Here is a 14,782-nt window from a genome sequence, read left to right as displayed (position 1 = left end):
GAGGGCACTCCCTCATCAGAGCACGTCACACTGATGTTATACTCAGAGGCTCTCTCTCGGTCCAAGTCACTATCAGTTACTAATGTAAAGAAATTATTCGCGGTAGGTTTCATCAAAAAGGGTATGTTTTCATTTATGGCGCATTGCACCATGCCGTTTTCACCCGAGTCTGGGTCTTGAATATTAATCATTGTTACGACTGTACCGYGTTTGGCATCTTCGGATATGACGTTTGATTTAGACATTAAATTAATAGCTGGTACGTTATCATTTATATCAGTTACCTCAATAATAAGTTTACAATTATCTGCCAGACCACCCTGATCTCTAGCTTCAATATCAATCTGATAATGTTTCGTTTTTTCATAATCCATAAACCCAACTAAATTCACTACACCGCTGTCTTTATTAACTTCAAACAGATGAGCTGCTCCAGATTTTGGAATGGAATACGTAATTCTCCCATTAGAACCTTCATCGGAGTCCGATGCGCTTACTGTGGTTAAAACGGTTCCTTTTGGAGCAACTTCGGATATACTAGCCTTATACTCAACCTGAGCACATACAGGCGCATTATCATTGATGTCTAGTACAGTGATGAGTATCTGCATTGTTCCTGATAGCCGAGGCTCTCCTCCATCTACAGCTGTTAATATCAGAATTATCTGCTCCTGTTTCTCTCGGTCTAGAGGCTTCTGTAAAACCATCTCTACATTTTTAACACCATCTGATCGACTTTGTGATTTTAGGCTGAAATGATCAGTTGGTTTAAGTGAGTAGCTTTGAAGGCCATTAACGCCAACATCGTGATCAACTGCTCTATCCAAGACGATTCTGGCTCCTGCTATGGCGGACTCACTGATTTCACATTTCATTTCACTCCTTTCAAAAATAGGAGGATTATCATTGGTATCAGTTATCTCAATGGTAACAGTGTAAAATTCCATCGGGTTCTCCAGAATAATCTGAAAATGTAAAGCGCAAGGCGTTGTCTGTTCACAGAGAGCTTCACGGTCTATCTCGCTTTGAAAGGAGAACTCCCCTTTCTTTATTCAGCTCGATGTATTCTGCGCTGTCTCCAGTATAATACGAGCTTTACCTGATTTCAGTCTTTTGATATCTAAACCTAACCTGCGCTATGTTACCGACTAAAGACCCTTTCGCCATTTCCTCGGGAATGGAGTAAACTGACCTGCCCGTGCACTGAACTGAGAGAGAGGACCGAGATAACAAACAGTACTTGCCTGTTCATTGTTCTGTCAGACATTTTCCGCGCACCATGGAACAACAAATACCATATAATCCGTAAGAAATGTGAAATATATTCCGTTAGATGTAAATCCAGAAAATAACACACTTTTCTGCCAATAATCCGTATCTCTGGAACAAAAAGAATCTCAGTACGGTGTCTCCGTGCTTAGTGTTCTCTGGACCCGGAATGTGCGCTCTGCATGCGGCTCTTTCTCTCTCTAATATATCGAGATGATGGGGGAGGTACTGCTGCAAATCTGCTCTAAACTGCAACACACTGACCAACAGCGTCCCTCTGAGTTCAATTACTGAACAACAGATACACTTTTAAAAAGGAAACAATGTCCAACATACAGTATCTTGGAAGGTGTGAATACGCATGGAATAAAGCACAGTGCTATAACGCTTTAGCCAGCTCATGTATCAACACATCTGGGCAATGCGTTAGGGAGATTGTAAATCAAGATGCCAGACATATGTGGACAAGAAAGTGAAACAAAATACACCTTGCATGAAGAAACAGGCTACATCTAACAGAAAACACGTTTCAGCAGTCTTAAACCAGCAGTGTGGCATAACGTGCATTGCACTAATATGAACGTATGAATCAAATTCTTAAATAAAGCGTTTCTCATCTTTACAAACGTTAGGCAATATCCAACACCATTTACTCTTACTATGTTGCAGAGTCAATTGAAATACGCCTCTTTGCAACACCACTTTCCATGACCGTGGTGCTGAAATTGACAGTTTAGTGGAATGAGGATCATTTCTGACCATGAATGTTCCCAGGTATACAAACTGGATTTAAAACACGTAGCACACGATTATGCACATTTACGAAAAAAGGGCTTTAGGGTAAAGATAATGTTTTAAGGTAACAGACCTTTATAGGGGAGTCTGGTTCATCCAGGATGTTATTTTCGCTCTGCATCCGCTGCATCGTCCCTGTAGAACTGGGGTCCATTATCAGTACGTTCTGACTACAGGGCCTGGCGAACTTACAGTCACTCTTTCTGGAGTCAGTCGTCCTGCACACCTCGTAATTGTACACGTGCTGTAGAGTTCCTGTCCCCAAAGTGTCTGCGTAACGCGGTGGATACGGAATAACCGGGAGATTGGAATGATAGAGGACGCGGAGACTGTCTCCATCTGTATATTTTCACTGATATAATAACCACTAACATGTGATGAACAGAAATGAGACTACAGCCAAAGCCAAGACTAAGTAAAAAGTCAGGTTGTCATTGTACTCCTTGTCGTGCGTAAAGTCAGTGAACTCCGAGATCACTTCAGGGAAGCTGTCCCGCACCCGCACGTTAACATTGACTGTAGCTGAACGAGGGGGCGTCGTTGTCCCCACTACAACAGTGAGCCTTTGTTTCACAGCATCTTTATCATTGACTTGACGTATATTCTTATTCTCCATTCTGTAAGCCCACTTCAAACAGCGCCCTGTCTGTCGCTTTCTGCAGTTTATACGAGAGCCAGGCATTCTGTCCAGAGTCCACATCAACAGCCACCACTTTAGTGACAAGATAGCCCACATCTGCTGAACGAGGCACCATTTCAGCCACCAGAGAGCTGCTGTCTGGACTGGGTACAGAACCTGAGGCGTGTTGTCATTCTGGTCCTGGATCATTATTTTCACAGTCACATTGCTACTGAGAGGAGGAGAGCCTCCATCTTGCGCTTTTACACGGAACTGGAAATCCTTGATCTGCTCGTAGTCAAAAGAGCGCACTGAATGGACGACTCCACTATCAGCACTAACGGACACATATGATGAGACGGGCACTCCGTTAACCGGGAGTCCTCCAGTATGTAAGAAACACGGGCATTCTGGTTCCAGTCAGCGTCTCTGGCTTTCACTGTGAATATAGAGAGGCCCGGTGTGTTGTTTTCTATAATGTAGGCCTCATATGAGCCATTCACATCTGATATCTGTAAGGTGAGAGTGACGCTGCTGGAGAGCGAGGGCACTCCCTCATCAGAGCACGTCACACTGATMTTATATTCAGGGYCTCTCTCTCGGTCCAAGTCACTGTCTGTTACTATAGTAAAGAAAGTATTCGATGTTAATTTCATCGCAAAAGGAATGTTTTCATTTATGGAGCACTGCACTCTGCCATTATCACCAGAGTCTGGGTCTTGTACATTAATTATGGTTACCACTGTTCCAGGTTCAGCATTTTCAGATATTGCAGTTGTTTTCGACATAATGTTAATAGATGGTTTATTGTCGTTTGTGTCAACTACTTCAACATTTATTTTACAAGAATCAGTCAGACCTCCGTCATCACTAGCTTGTACATGTATTTCATAATGTCGAGCTTTTTCATAGTCTATGTGTCCTGATAAAACCACAATACCACTGTCTTCGTTTATTTCAAATATTTCTGGAACATCATCTAGAGTATTGGTAATTGAATATGATATTCTACCATTAAAACCGTCATCGGCATCACTGGCGCTAACGGTACTCAAAACGGTGCCTTTTGGAGCATTCTCGGTAATGGTTGCCTTGTACATTTCTTGCGTAAAAACAGGCGCGTTGTCGTTGGCGTCTAGCACGGTTATTTCTATCTGCATTGTCCCGGACAGCGGCGGGTCGCCGCCATCGATAGCTGTCAGAGTTAAAAAAAGATGCTCTTGTTTTTCTCTATCTAGAGGTTTCTGTAGCACCATCTCCACCTTTTTGCTTCCGTCTGGTTGATTTTGCAACTTCAGAAGAAAATTATCGGTTGGTTTCAACAAATAACTTTGTAGGCCATTTACACCAACATCAAGATCCATCGCCCTTTCCAACACAAATTTTGCTCCGACCATTGCCGATTCACTAATTCTAAATTTCATCTCATTCTTCTTAAAGCTTGGTGCATTATCATTTATATCATGGATTTCGACTGTAACACTGTAGAATTCAATCGGGTCTTCCAGAGTAATCTGTAGATGAACAGCGCAAGGCGTCGTCTGTCCGCAGAGTGCTTCACGGTCTATTCTCTCTTTGATGAGGAGAACTCCCCMTTCTTTYTTCAGCTCGATGTARTCTGCGCTGTCTCCAGTYTAAATACGAGCTTTACCTGATTTCAGTCTTTTGATATCTAAACCCAAATCCTGCGCTATGTTACCAACTAAAGAGCCTTTCGCCATTTCCTCGGGAATGGAGTAACTGACCTGCCCGTGCACTGAACTGAGAGAGAGAGCCGAGATAAACAACAGTACTTGCCGTGTCATTGTTCTGTCCGACATTTTCCCTTCAAGATGAAACAACAAGCGCCTTATAATCCGTTATGAAGTCAGTAATATTCCATTCGTTTACAGTTCAAAACACCAAAGGAAAATGATTCAACAATCCATAATTCTCGAAAAAAAGAAACGTGTCTCGATGTTTCCGTTCTAAGTGTTCTCTGTAACCCGGACTGTAATCTCTACATGAGGCTCTCTCTCTAATATACCGAGATGATGGGGGAGGTAGTGCTGCAAATCTGCTCTAATACTACAACACACTGACCAACAGCGTCCCTCAGAGTTCAATCTACTGAACAACAAATATTATTTAAAATAAATCTAACATATTTGGGAATGTTCGAATCTCCAACGGACGAAGCAGAGTACTATAACGTTATATCAACACACATAAGCTAATTCATTGAATGACAAATATAAACTAATATGTCAATGAGATGTGGACAACAAGTACTAACGAAAGACAGGTTGACTGAAACTCCTTAGAGGAAATTACTGGCTACACATTGTAAAACAGCCTCCTTGCAAAGGTCCGCTTTCCACGATCATGGTTCTGAAATGGCCACATCACTGGAATGAAGAGGATTTCTGAGCATGGTAAATTCCCAGCTATGCAGACTCGATATCGAAGAGTTAAAAATCACATGATGGTCTTAAAAAAATACACAAGAAAAACATTGTTTTAGGGYCAAAATAATAGTTAAAATATAACAGACCTCTGCTGGGGAGTCTGGTTCATCCAGGATGTTCTGTTCACTCTGCATCCGCTGCATCGTCCCTGTAGAACTGGGGTCCATTATCAGTACGTTCTGACTAACAGGGTCTGACGAACTTACAGTCACTCTTTCTGGAGTCAGTCGTCTTGCACACCTCGTAATTGTACACGTGCTGTAGGGTTCCTGTCCCCAAAGTGTCTGCGTACGCGCGGTGGATAATACGGAATAACCGGAAGATTGGAATGATAGGACGCGAGACTGTCTCCATCTGTATATTTTCACTGATATAATAACCATAAACATGTGATGAATAGAAATGAGACTACAGCCAAAGCCAAGACTAAGTAAAAGTCAGGTTGTCATTGTACTCCTTGTCGTGCGTAAAGTCAGTGAACTCCGAGAGCACTTCAGGGAAGCTGTCCGCCACCGCTACGTTAACATTGACTGTAGCTGAACGAGAGGGCTGCCCGTTGTCCCCCACTACAACAGTGAGCCTTTGTTTCACAGCATCTTTATCATTGACTTGACGTATAGTTCTTATTTCTCCATTCTGTAAGCCCACTTCAAACAGCGCCCTGTCTGTCGCTTTCTGCAGTTTATAGGAGAGCCAGGCATTCTGTCCAGAGTCCACATCAACAGCCACCACTTTAGTGACAAGATAGCCCACATCTGCTGAACGAGGCACCATTTCAGCCACCAGAGAGTTACTAGTCTGGACTGGGTACAGAACCTGAGGCGTTTGTCATTCTGGTCCGGATCATTATTTTCACAGTCACATTGCTACTGAGAGGAGGGAGCCTCCATCTTGCGCTTTTACACGGAACTGGAAATCCCTGATCTGCTCGTAGTCAAAAGAGCGCACTGAATGGACGACTCCACTATCAGCACTAACGGACACATATGATGAGACGGGCCCTCCGTTAACCGAGGAGTCCTCCAGTATGAGAAAAACACGGGCATTCTGGTTCCAGTCAGCGTCTCTGGCTTTCACTGTGAATATAGAGAGGCCCGGTGTGTTGTTTTCTATAATGTAGCCCTCATATGAGCTCCTCTCAAAGACAGGCGCGTTGTCATTCACATGATATCTGTAGGTGAGAGTGAGCTGCTGGAGAGAGAGGGCACTCCCTCATCAGAGCACGTCACACTGATGTTATATTCAGAGGCTCTCTCTCGGTCCAAGTCACTGTCTGTTACTACAGTAAAGAAATTATTCGATGTTGATTTGATTGAAAACGGGATGTTTTCGTCATAGAGCACTGCACTCTGCCATTTCACCAGAATCTGGGTCTTGAATATTCATCATTGTTACGACAGTACCAGGTGAGCGTCCTCAGATATGGCACTCGTCTTTGACATTATATTGATTGATGGTTTGGTTGTCATTTGTATCTATAACCTCAATAATTAATTTACACGCGTCAGAGTGACCTCCCTGATCTGTAGCTGAACGTCTATCTCATAATGGTTTACGTTTTTCATAGTCTATATGTCCATTTAATTTTACCACACCGTTAAACATTATCAATTTCAAATAGATGGGATGCTCGATTTTTGGAATAGAATACGTAATTCTTCGTTCGAACCTTGATCGGCATCAGTTGCACTGATTGTTGTTAAAACGGTGCCTTTTGATACGTTCTCTGAATCACTACTTTATATCTCTGCCTGAGAACATACGGGCGCATTATCATTGGCGTCTAGTACAGTGATGAGTATCTGCATTGTTCCTGATAGCTGAGGCTCTCCTCCATCTACAGCTGTCAACAACAGAGATATCTGCTCTGTTTTCTCTCGGTCTAGAGGCTTCTGTAAAACCATCTCTACATTTTTAACACCATCTGAACGAGTTAATGTTTTCAATACGAAATTATCAGGTGGTTTCAGAGAGTAGCTCTGAAGGCCATTGACGCCCACGTCGTCATCAACTGCCTTTCCAATACAAATTTAGCTCCGGTTAGCGCTGATTCACTAATTTCATATTTAATTCACTCCTCTCAAAAATAGGTGAATTGTCATTGACATCGGTTATCTCAACTGTAGCTGTAAAAATTCCATCGGGTTCTCCAGAATAATCTGAAAATGAATGCACAAGGCGTTGTCTGTCCGCAGAGTGCTTCACGGTCTATTCTCTCTTTGATGAGGAGAACTCCCCTTTCTTTATTCAGCTCGATGTATCTGCGCTGTCTCCAGTATAATACGAGCTTTACCTGATTTCAGTCTATTGATATCTAAACCTAAATCCTGCGCTATGTTACCAACTAAAGAGCTTTCGCCATTTCCTCGGGATGGAGTAACTGACCTGCCCGTGCACTGAACTGAGAGAGAGGAACCGTGCACTGAACTGAGAGAGAGGACCGAGATAAACAACAGTACTTGCCGTGTCATTGTTCTGTCCGACATTTTCCCTCAACATGAAACAACAAGCACCATATAGTCCGTTATGAAAATAGTATTATTATTTAAATTTTGAATCCAGAAAATAACACCATGTTCGGCCAATAATCCGTTTATCAGGAACAAAAGAAGCTCAACTCGGGTCTCGGTGCTTAGTGTTCTCTGTAACCCGGACTGTGTTCTCTGCTTGCGGCTCTTTCTCTCTCTAATATACCGAGATGATGGGGGAGGTACTGCTGCAAAACTGCTCCAAAACGGCAAGACATTGACCAACAGCGTCCCTCTGAGTTCAATGGATTGAACTACAGACAATATACTTSAATAAAAAGTCAGAAAAACGCTCCAGTAGTGTTGGAAATGTCAGGGTCGATATACTGGAGAAAATAATTATTGTAAAGTAACCGTATACTATATCAATATATAATCTAGCTCAATGTATGTAAGCAAAATATAAGCAATGATGTCAGGTAGTTGTGGCCAAGGAATGTCTGAACCCTGCCGAAATTTTGCATTACACTACAGGCTAATAGTGACAGAAGGACACTTCCTGCAAGCAAACAAATTATTAATGGAATAAATGTGCATTAAATACACACAATCCATTGTCAAGCTTGATCATCATGAGGATGTATCTTCTTTACCATTCACGACGTTAAACAGCTACAATGGAATTCACACTATATAGTGCAAAGCGCTGCTGTCCAATGACCGTGATGCTTAAAGTACAATAAGAATGGACTGAAGCGCTTTTCTGACAGGGAGGTAGGCTACACTTGAACAAAGCATTTTCAACATACAGGACCAGTAAAAAGCTTGGACACACCTACTCATTCGAGGGTTTTTCTATATTTTTACTATTTTCTACATTGTAGATTAATAGTTTAGACATCAAAACCATAAAATAACACATATTGAATAATGTACTAACCAGAAAAGTGTTAAACAAATCAAAATATATTGCATATTTGAGATTCTTCAAAGTAGCTACCCTTTGCCTTGACAGCTTTGCACACTCTTGGCATTCTCTCAACCAGTTTCGTGATGTAGCCACCTGGAATGCATTTCAATTAACAGATGTGCCTTGTTAAAAGTTAATTTGTGGGAATTTATTTCCTTCTTAATGAGTTTGAACCAATCAGTTGTGTTGTGACAAGGTAGGGGTGGTATACAGAAGATAGCCCCTATTTGATAAAAGTCCATATTATGGCAAAAACAGCTCAAATAAGCAAAGAGAAATGACAGTCCGTCAATACTTTAAGACATGAAAGTCAGTCAATCCGGAAAATTTCAAGAACCCTGTAAGTTTCTTCAAGTGCAATCACAAAAACCATCAAGCTCTATGATGAAACTGGCTCTCTTGAGGACCGCCACAGGAAAGGAAGACCCAGAGTTACCTCTGCTGCAGAGGATAAGTTCATTAGAGTTACCAGCCTCAGAAATTGCAGCCCAAATAAATGCTTCAGAGTTCAAGCAACGGACACATCTCAACATTACTGTTCAGAGGCGACTGCGTGAATCAGGCCGTCATGGTCGAATTGCTGCAAAGAAACCACAACTTAAAAGTCACCAATAAAAAGAAGAGACTTGATTGGGCCAAGAAACAGGAGAAATGGACATTAGACCGGTGGAAATCTGTCCTTTGGTCTGATGAGTCCAAATGTGAGATTGTTGCTTCCAACCATTGGGGCTTTGTGAGATGCGGAGTAGGTGAACATATGATCTCCGCATGTGTGGTTCCCACCGTGAAGCATGGAGGAGGTGGTGTGAGTGTGCTTTGCTGGTGACACTGTCAGTCATTAATTTAGAATTCAAAGCACACTTAACCTGCATGGCTACCACAGCATTCTGCAGCGATACGCCATCCCCTCTGGTTTGCACTTAGCGGGACTATCATTTGTTTTTCAACAGGACAGTGACCRAACACACATCCAGGCTGTGTAGGGGTTATTTGACCAAGAAGGAGAGTGATGGAGTGCTGCATCAGATGACCTGGCCTCCACATTCACCCGATGTCAAATCAATTGAGATGGTTTGGGATGAGTTGGAGCACAGAGTGAAGGAAAAGCAGCCAACAAGTGCTCAGCATGTGCGAAGTCCTTCAAGACTGTTGGAAAAGCATTCCAGGTGAAGCTGGTTGAGAGAATGCCAAGAGTGTGCAAAGATGACATCCAGGCAAAGGGTGGCTACTTTGAAGAATTAAATATATTTTGCTTTGTTTAACACTTTTTTGGTTCCTACATGATTCCATATGTGTTATTTCATAGTATTGATGTCTTCAATATTATTCTACAATGTAGAAAAGAGTAAAAAATAAAAACCCTTGAATGAGTAGGTGTGTTCAAACTTTGGACTGGTACTGTATGAATAGAAATAGATTACATTTTAGGAGTACAAAATTAAGAATAAAATATCACAGACCTCTAATGTCGAGTCTGGTTCATCCAGGATGTRATTTTCACTCTGCATCCGCTGCATCGTCCCTGTAGAACTGGGGTCCATTATCACAACGTTCTGACTACAGGGTCTGACGAACTTACAGTCACTCTTTCTGGAGTCAGTCGTCCTGCACACCTCGTAATTGTACACGTGCTGTAGAGTTCCTTCCCCAAAGTGTCTGCGTAACGCGGTGGATAATACGGAATAACAGGGAGATTGGAATGATAGAGGACGCGAGACTGTCTCCATCTGTATATTTTCACTGAATAATAACCACTAAACATGTGATGAACAGAAATGAGACTACAGCCAAAGCCAAGACTAAGTAAATCAGGTTGTCATTGTACTCCTTGTCGTGCGTAAAGTCAGTGAACTCGAGAGCACTTCAGGGAAGCTGTCCCGCCACCGCTACGTTAACATTGACTGTAGCTGAACGAGAGGCTGCCCGTTGTCCTCAACTACAACAGTGAGCCTTTGTTTCACAGCATCTTTATCATTGACTTGACGTATAGTTCTTATTTCTCCATTCTGTAAGCCCACTTCAAACAGCGCCCTGTCTGTCGTTTTCTGCAGTTTATATCGAGAGCCAGGCATTCTGTCCAGAGTCCACATCGACAGCCACCACTTTAGTGACAAGATACCCACATCTGCTGAACGAGGCACCATTTCAGCCACCAGAGAGCTGCTAGTCTGGACTGGGTACAGAACCTGAGGCGCGTTGTCTTCTGGTCCTGGATCATTATTTTCACAGTCACATTGCTACTGAGAGGAGGAGAGCCTCCATCTTGCGCTTTACACGGACTGGAAATCCTTGATCTGCTCGTAGTCAAAAGAGCGCACTGAATGGACGACTCCACTATCAGCACTAACGGACACATATGATGAGACGGGCACTCCGTAACCGAGGAGTCCTCCAGTATGTAAGAAACACGGGCATTCTGGTTCCAGTCAGCGTCTCTGGCTTTCACTGTGAATAATGAGAGGCCCGGTGTGTTGTTTTCTATAATGTAGGCCTCATATGAGCTCCTCTCAAAGACAGGCGCGGTTGTCATTCACATCTGATATCTGTAAGGTGAGAGTGACGCTGCTGGAGAGCGAGGGCAACTCCCTCATCAGAGCACATCACAATTATGTTATATTCAAATGCTCCCTCTCGATCCAAGTCACTGTCTGTTACTAGACTATAGAAGCCATTAMATGTCGATTTAATGGTAAAGGGTATATTTTCAGATAAAACACAGTCCACCACGCCGTTATTATCAGAGTCTGGGTCGTGGACGCTCATTACAGCTATGACTGTCTGAGAAGGGGAATTTTCTGGTATTGATTTAGAAGTTGACATCAAATCAATTAATGGTTTATTGTCGTTAACGTCGATAATGTCGACTATCAGTTTACTGGAATCTGTAAGACCCCCTTGATCTTTCGCTTTCACGTCTATTTGATAATGTTTTGCGGTTTCATAGTCGACCTCATTAATCAAATGCACTTCGCCATTACTCTCATCTATTTCAAATAGGTCCAAAATACCAATTGTGCTGCTTGATATAGAATATGTGACTAAACCATTTGATCCATGATCTATGTCGGTGGCACTAACAGTAGTTAACAAAGTGCCGCTCTTCGAATTTTCGATTAAACTGGCCMTATATATTGCCTGTGTAAAAACCGGAGCATTGTCGTTAGCATCTAGCACAGTGACGTGAATCTGCACTGTTCCAGACATCTSAGGGTCTCCTCCATCGAGGGCAGTTAACACTAAAGACATCTGCTCCTGTTTCTCTCGATCTAAAGGCTTCTGTAAAACCATCTCTACCTTTTTGATTCCATCAGCCTGACCTGAACAAAATTATCGGTTGGATTAAGCGAATAGGTTTGGAGTCCATTTGATCCGATATCAGAATCAAAAGCTCTCTCCAAGACGAATTTTGCCCCCGTGATAGCGGACTCGCTTATCTCAAATCTCATATCGTGCATTTGAAAAACTGGAGCATTATCATTGATATCGGTAATCTCAATAGTAACCCGATAAAATTCTATTGGGTTCTCCATAATTATCTGAAAATGCAATGCGCAAGGCGTCGTCTGTCTGCACAACGCCTCACGGTCTATTCTCTCTTTGACAAGGAGGACTCCCCTTTCTTTATTCAGCTCGATATATTCCGCACTGTTCCCAACGTGTATGCGAGCATTGCCAGATTTCAGTCTTTTGATATCTAACCCCGCAACGCGTCAAATTAAAATGAGAAAACTACAGGCACTGAGCATGGTATGCTATACCAACATCCCCACTGAACACAAACAGAGCCAAACAGGTGGAGGCTGGGGTGGTGGTGGGAAATCAGTAAACAGCAAGCATAGCGAATAACAGATAGTTACAGCAGCAGCAGCAAAGACACCAGCGCATAGCTTGCGCGCGTCATCCAGCATCGAGGATGCGTGCGCAGAACTGGTCAACTGAAATAGACTACCATGTTAAGTAGAGTGTGAATCCACGTGGTGCAATCTCAGCTGATGCGATGAGCTGATGCCAGCACTCGGGTTTCCCTTCTCAACCGGATTCGCTTTATTCATGCAGGCTGTTTCAAAACATCTAGGCCAATGTGTGAAGGACTGATGTAAAACATGATGCCAGAAGCACGTTGACTATAAATGTCATTCAAAATACATGTAGCAAAAAGCTATAGATTGTGACAGAAAGCAACTTTTGCTAATTTAAACCCAGCATTATGGTATTTATATATGGTCCTTCAGAAAGTATTCACACCCCCTGACTTTTTCCAAATGTTGTTATGTTACAGCCTGAATTAAAATTGATTAAATGTATATTTTTTTACTGGCCTACACACACAATACCCCATAATGTCAAAGTGAAATTATGTTTTAGAAATAATTTATAAATTAATAAAAAAATCTAAAGCTGAAATGTCTTGAGTCAATAAGTATTCAAACCCTTTGTTATGGCAAGCCTAAATTAATTCAGGATMAAACATTTTCTTAACAAGTCACATAATAAGTTGCATGGACCCCTTATGTGTGCAATATTCTCGATTAACATGATTTCTTAATGACCACCTCATCTCTGTACTCCACACATACAATTATATGTAAGGTCCCTTTGTCGAGCAGTGAATTTCAAACACAGATTCAACCACAAAGACCAGGAAGGTTTTCCAATGCCTCACAAAGAAGGGGGCCTATTGGTAGAATGGGGGGGGGGGGGGGGGGGGGGGGGGGCGATCATTGAATACCTCTTAGAGCATGGTGATGTTATTAATTACACTTTGGATGGTGTTATCAATACACCCAGTCACTACAAAGATACAGGCGTCCTTCCTAACTCAGTGTGCCGGAGAGGGAGGGAATACCGCTCAGGGATTTCACATTGAGGTCAATGGCGACATTATAAACAGTTACAGAGTTTTACGGCTGTGATAGCGAGGACACCGAGATGGATCACCAAACCATAGTAGTTACTCCAGTTACACAGAGTGAAAAGAAGGAAGCCTGTACAGAATTAAAATATCCGAAAAACGAAAACATGCATCCTGTGTGCAACAAGTAAAATTGAAAAAAATGTGGCAAAGAAATTAACTTTATGTACTGAATACAAAGCTCTATGTTTGGGGCAAATCCTACCACACTTCATATTTTCAAGCATGGTGGTGGCTGCATCATGTTATGGGTATGCTTGTCATCGGCAAGGACTAGGAGTTTTTTAGGATAAAAATAAATGGAATAGAGCAAAGCACAGCCATAATCCTAGAGTAAACCTGGTTCTGTTTGCTTTCCAAAATACACGGAGATAAATTCACCTTTCAGCAGGACAATAACCTAAAATACAAGGCCAAATATACACTGGAGTTGCTTTACAAGACAACATTGAATATTCCTGAGTGGCCCAGTTACAGTTTTGACTTAAATCAGCTTGAAAAGCTTTGGCATGACTTGAAAATGGCTGTCTAGCAACGATAAACATCCAACTTCACATCACTTTAATAATTTTTAAAGATTAATGTACAAATATTATACAATCCAGGTGTGTAATGCTCTTAGAGACTTACCAAGAAAGACTTACAGCTGCAACCACTGCCAAAACTGATTCTAAAATGTATTGACTCAGGAGAGCGAATGCCTATGTACATTAGCCATTTCTGTATTTCATTATCAATACATTTGCAAACACTTATAAAACATGTTTTCACTTTGTCATTATGGGGTATTGTGTGTAAATGGTGAGAGAGAAATACAAATGTAATCCATTTAGGATTCAGGCTGTACCACAACAAAATGTGGAATAAGTCAAGGGGTATGAAAACTTTTTTAAGAGACTGTTAATTACTGTTAGAGAAAATGTTTGCCTAATTTTTACTACTGTAAAGGCTATGTGCAGAACAATTCAAACTTTACTATGGTACGTGGTTCATTCAAATACAGCCTCTTTGCTGCAACCAACACAGCACCGCTGTCCATGACCGTGGTGCTGAAACACCTACTAATCAACAGAAAAAAATACTACTTCTGACCATGGAAAGTTCCCTGGTATACATTGTGGATTTCAAACAGTTAAAGTGCAAGATGAATTTACAAATACAACTGAAAAAAATATAGTTTTGGGGAAAAATGTATGATAACAGACCTCTAGTGGGGAGTCTGGTTCATCCAGGATGTTCTGTTCACTCTGCATCCGCTGCATCGTCCCTGTAGAACTGGGGTCCATTATCAGTACGTTCTGA

General features: G+C 42.0%; 1 protein-coding gene and 2 pseudogenes across 1 annotated transcript in view; all 3 read right to left on the bottom strand.

The window, feature by feature from the left end:
- Positions 1-2,218, bottom strand: part of LOC112070474 (protocadherin gamma-A5-like) — a 6,745-nt gene extending 4,527 nt beyond the window's left edge. Inside the window, 5 exon segments of the mRNA XM_070438993.1 lie at positions 9-1,023; positions 1,025-1,085; positions 1,088-1,131; positions 1,133-1,203; positions 2,138-2,218. Of these exon segments, the coding sequence (XP_070295094.1) occupies positions 9-1,023; positions 1,025-1,085; positions 1,088-1,131; positions 1,133-1,203; positions 2,138-2,218 (1,272 nt within the window).
- Positions 2,219-2,431: 213 nt separating this feature from the next.
- On the bottom strand, positions 2,432-5,297 carry LOC139024310 (protocadherin gamma-A4-like; annotated as a pseudogene).
- A 197-nt stretch (positions 5,298-5,494) lies between these two features.
- LOC112070473 (protocadherin gamma-A1-like) lies at positions 5,495-14,766 on the bottom strand (annotated as a pseudogene).
- Between the last annotated feature and the right edge of the window lie 16 nt (positions 14,767-14,782).

This window comes from Salvelinus sp. IW2-2015, unplaced genomic scaffold (assembly GCF_002910315.2).
Source record: "Salvelinus sp. IW2-2015 unplaced genomic scaffold, ASM291031v2 Un_scaffold1337, whole genome shotgun sequence".
Lineage (NCBI taxonomy): Eukaryota > Metazoa > Chordata > Actinopteri > Salmoniformes > Salmonidae > Salvelinus > Salvelinus sp. IW2-2015.
This window is presented reverse-complemented; position numbering and strand designations above follow the sequence as displayed.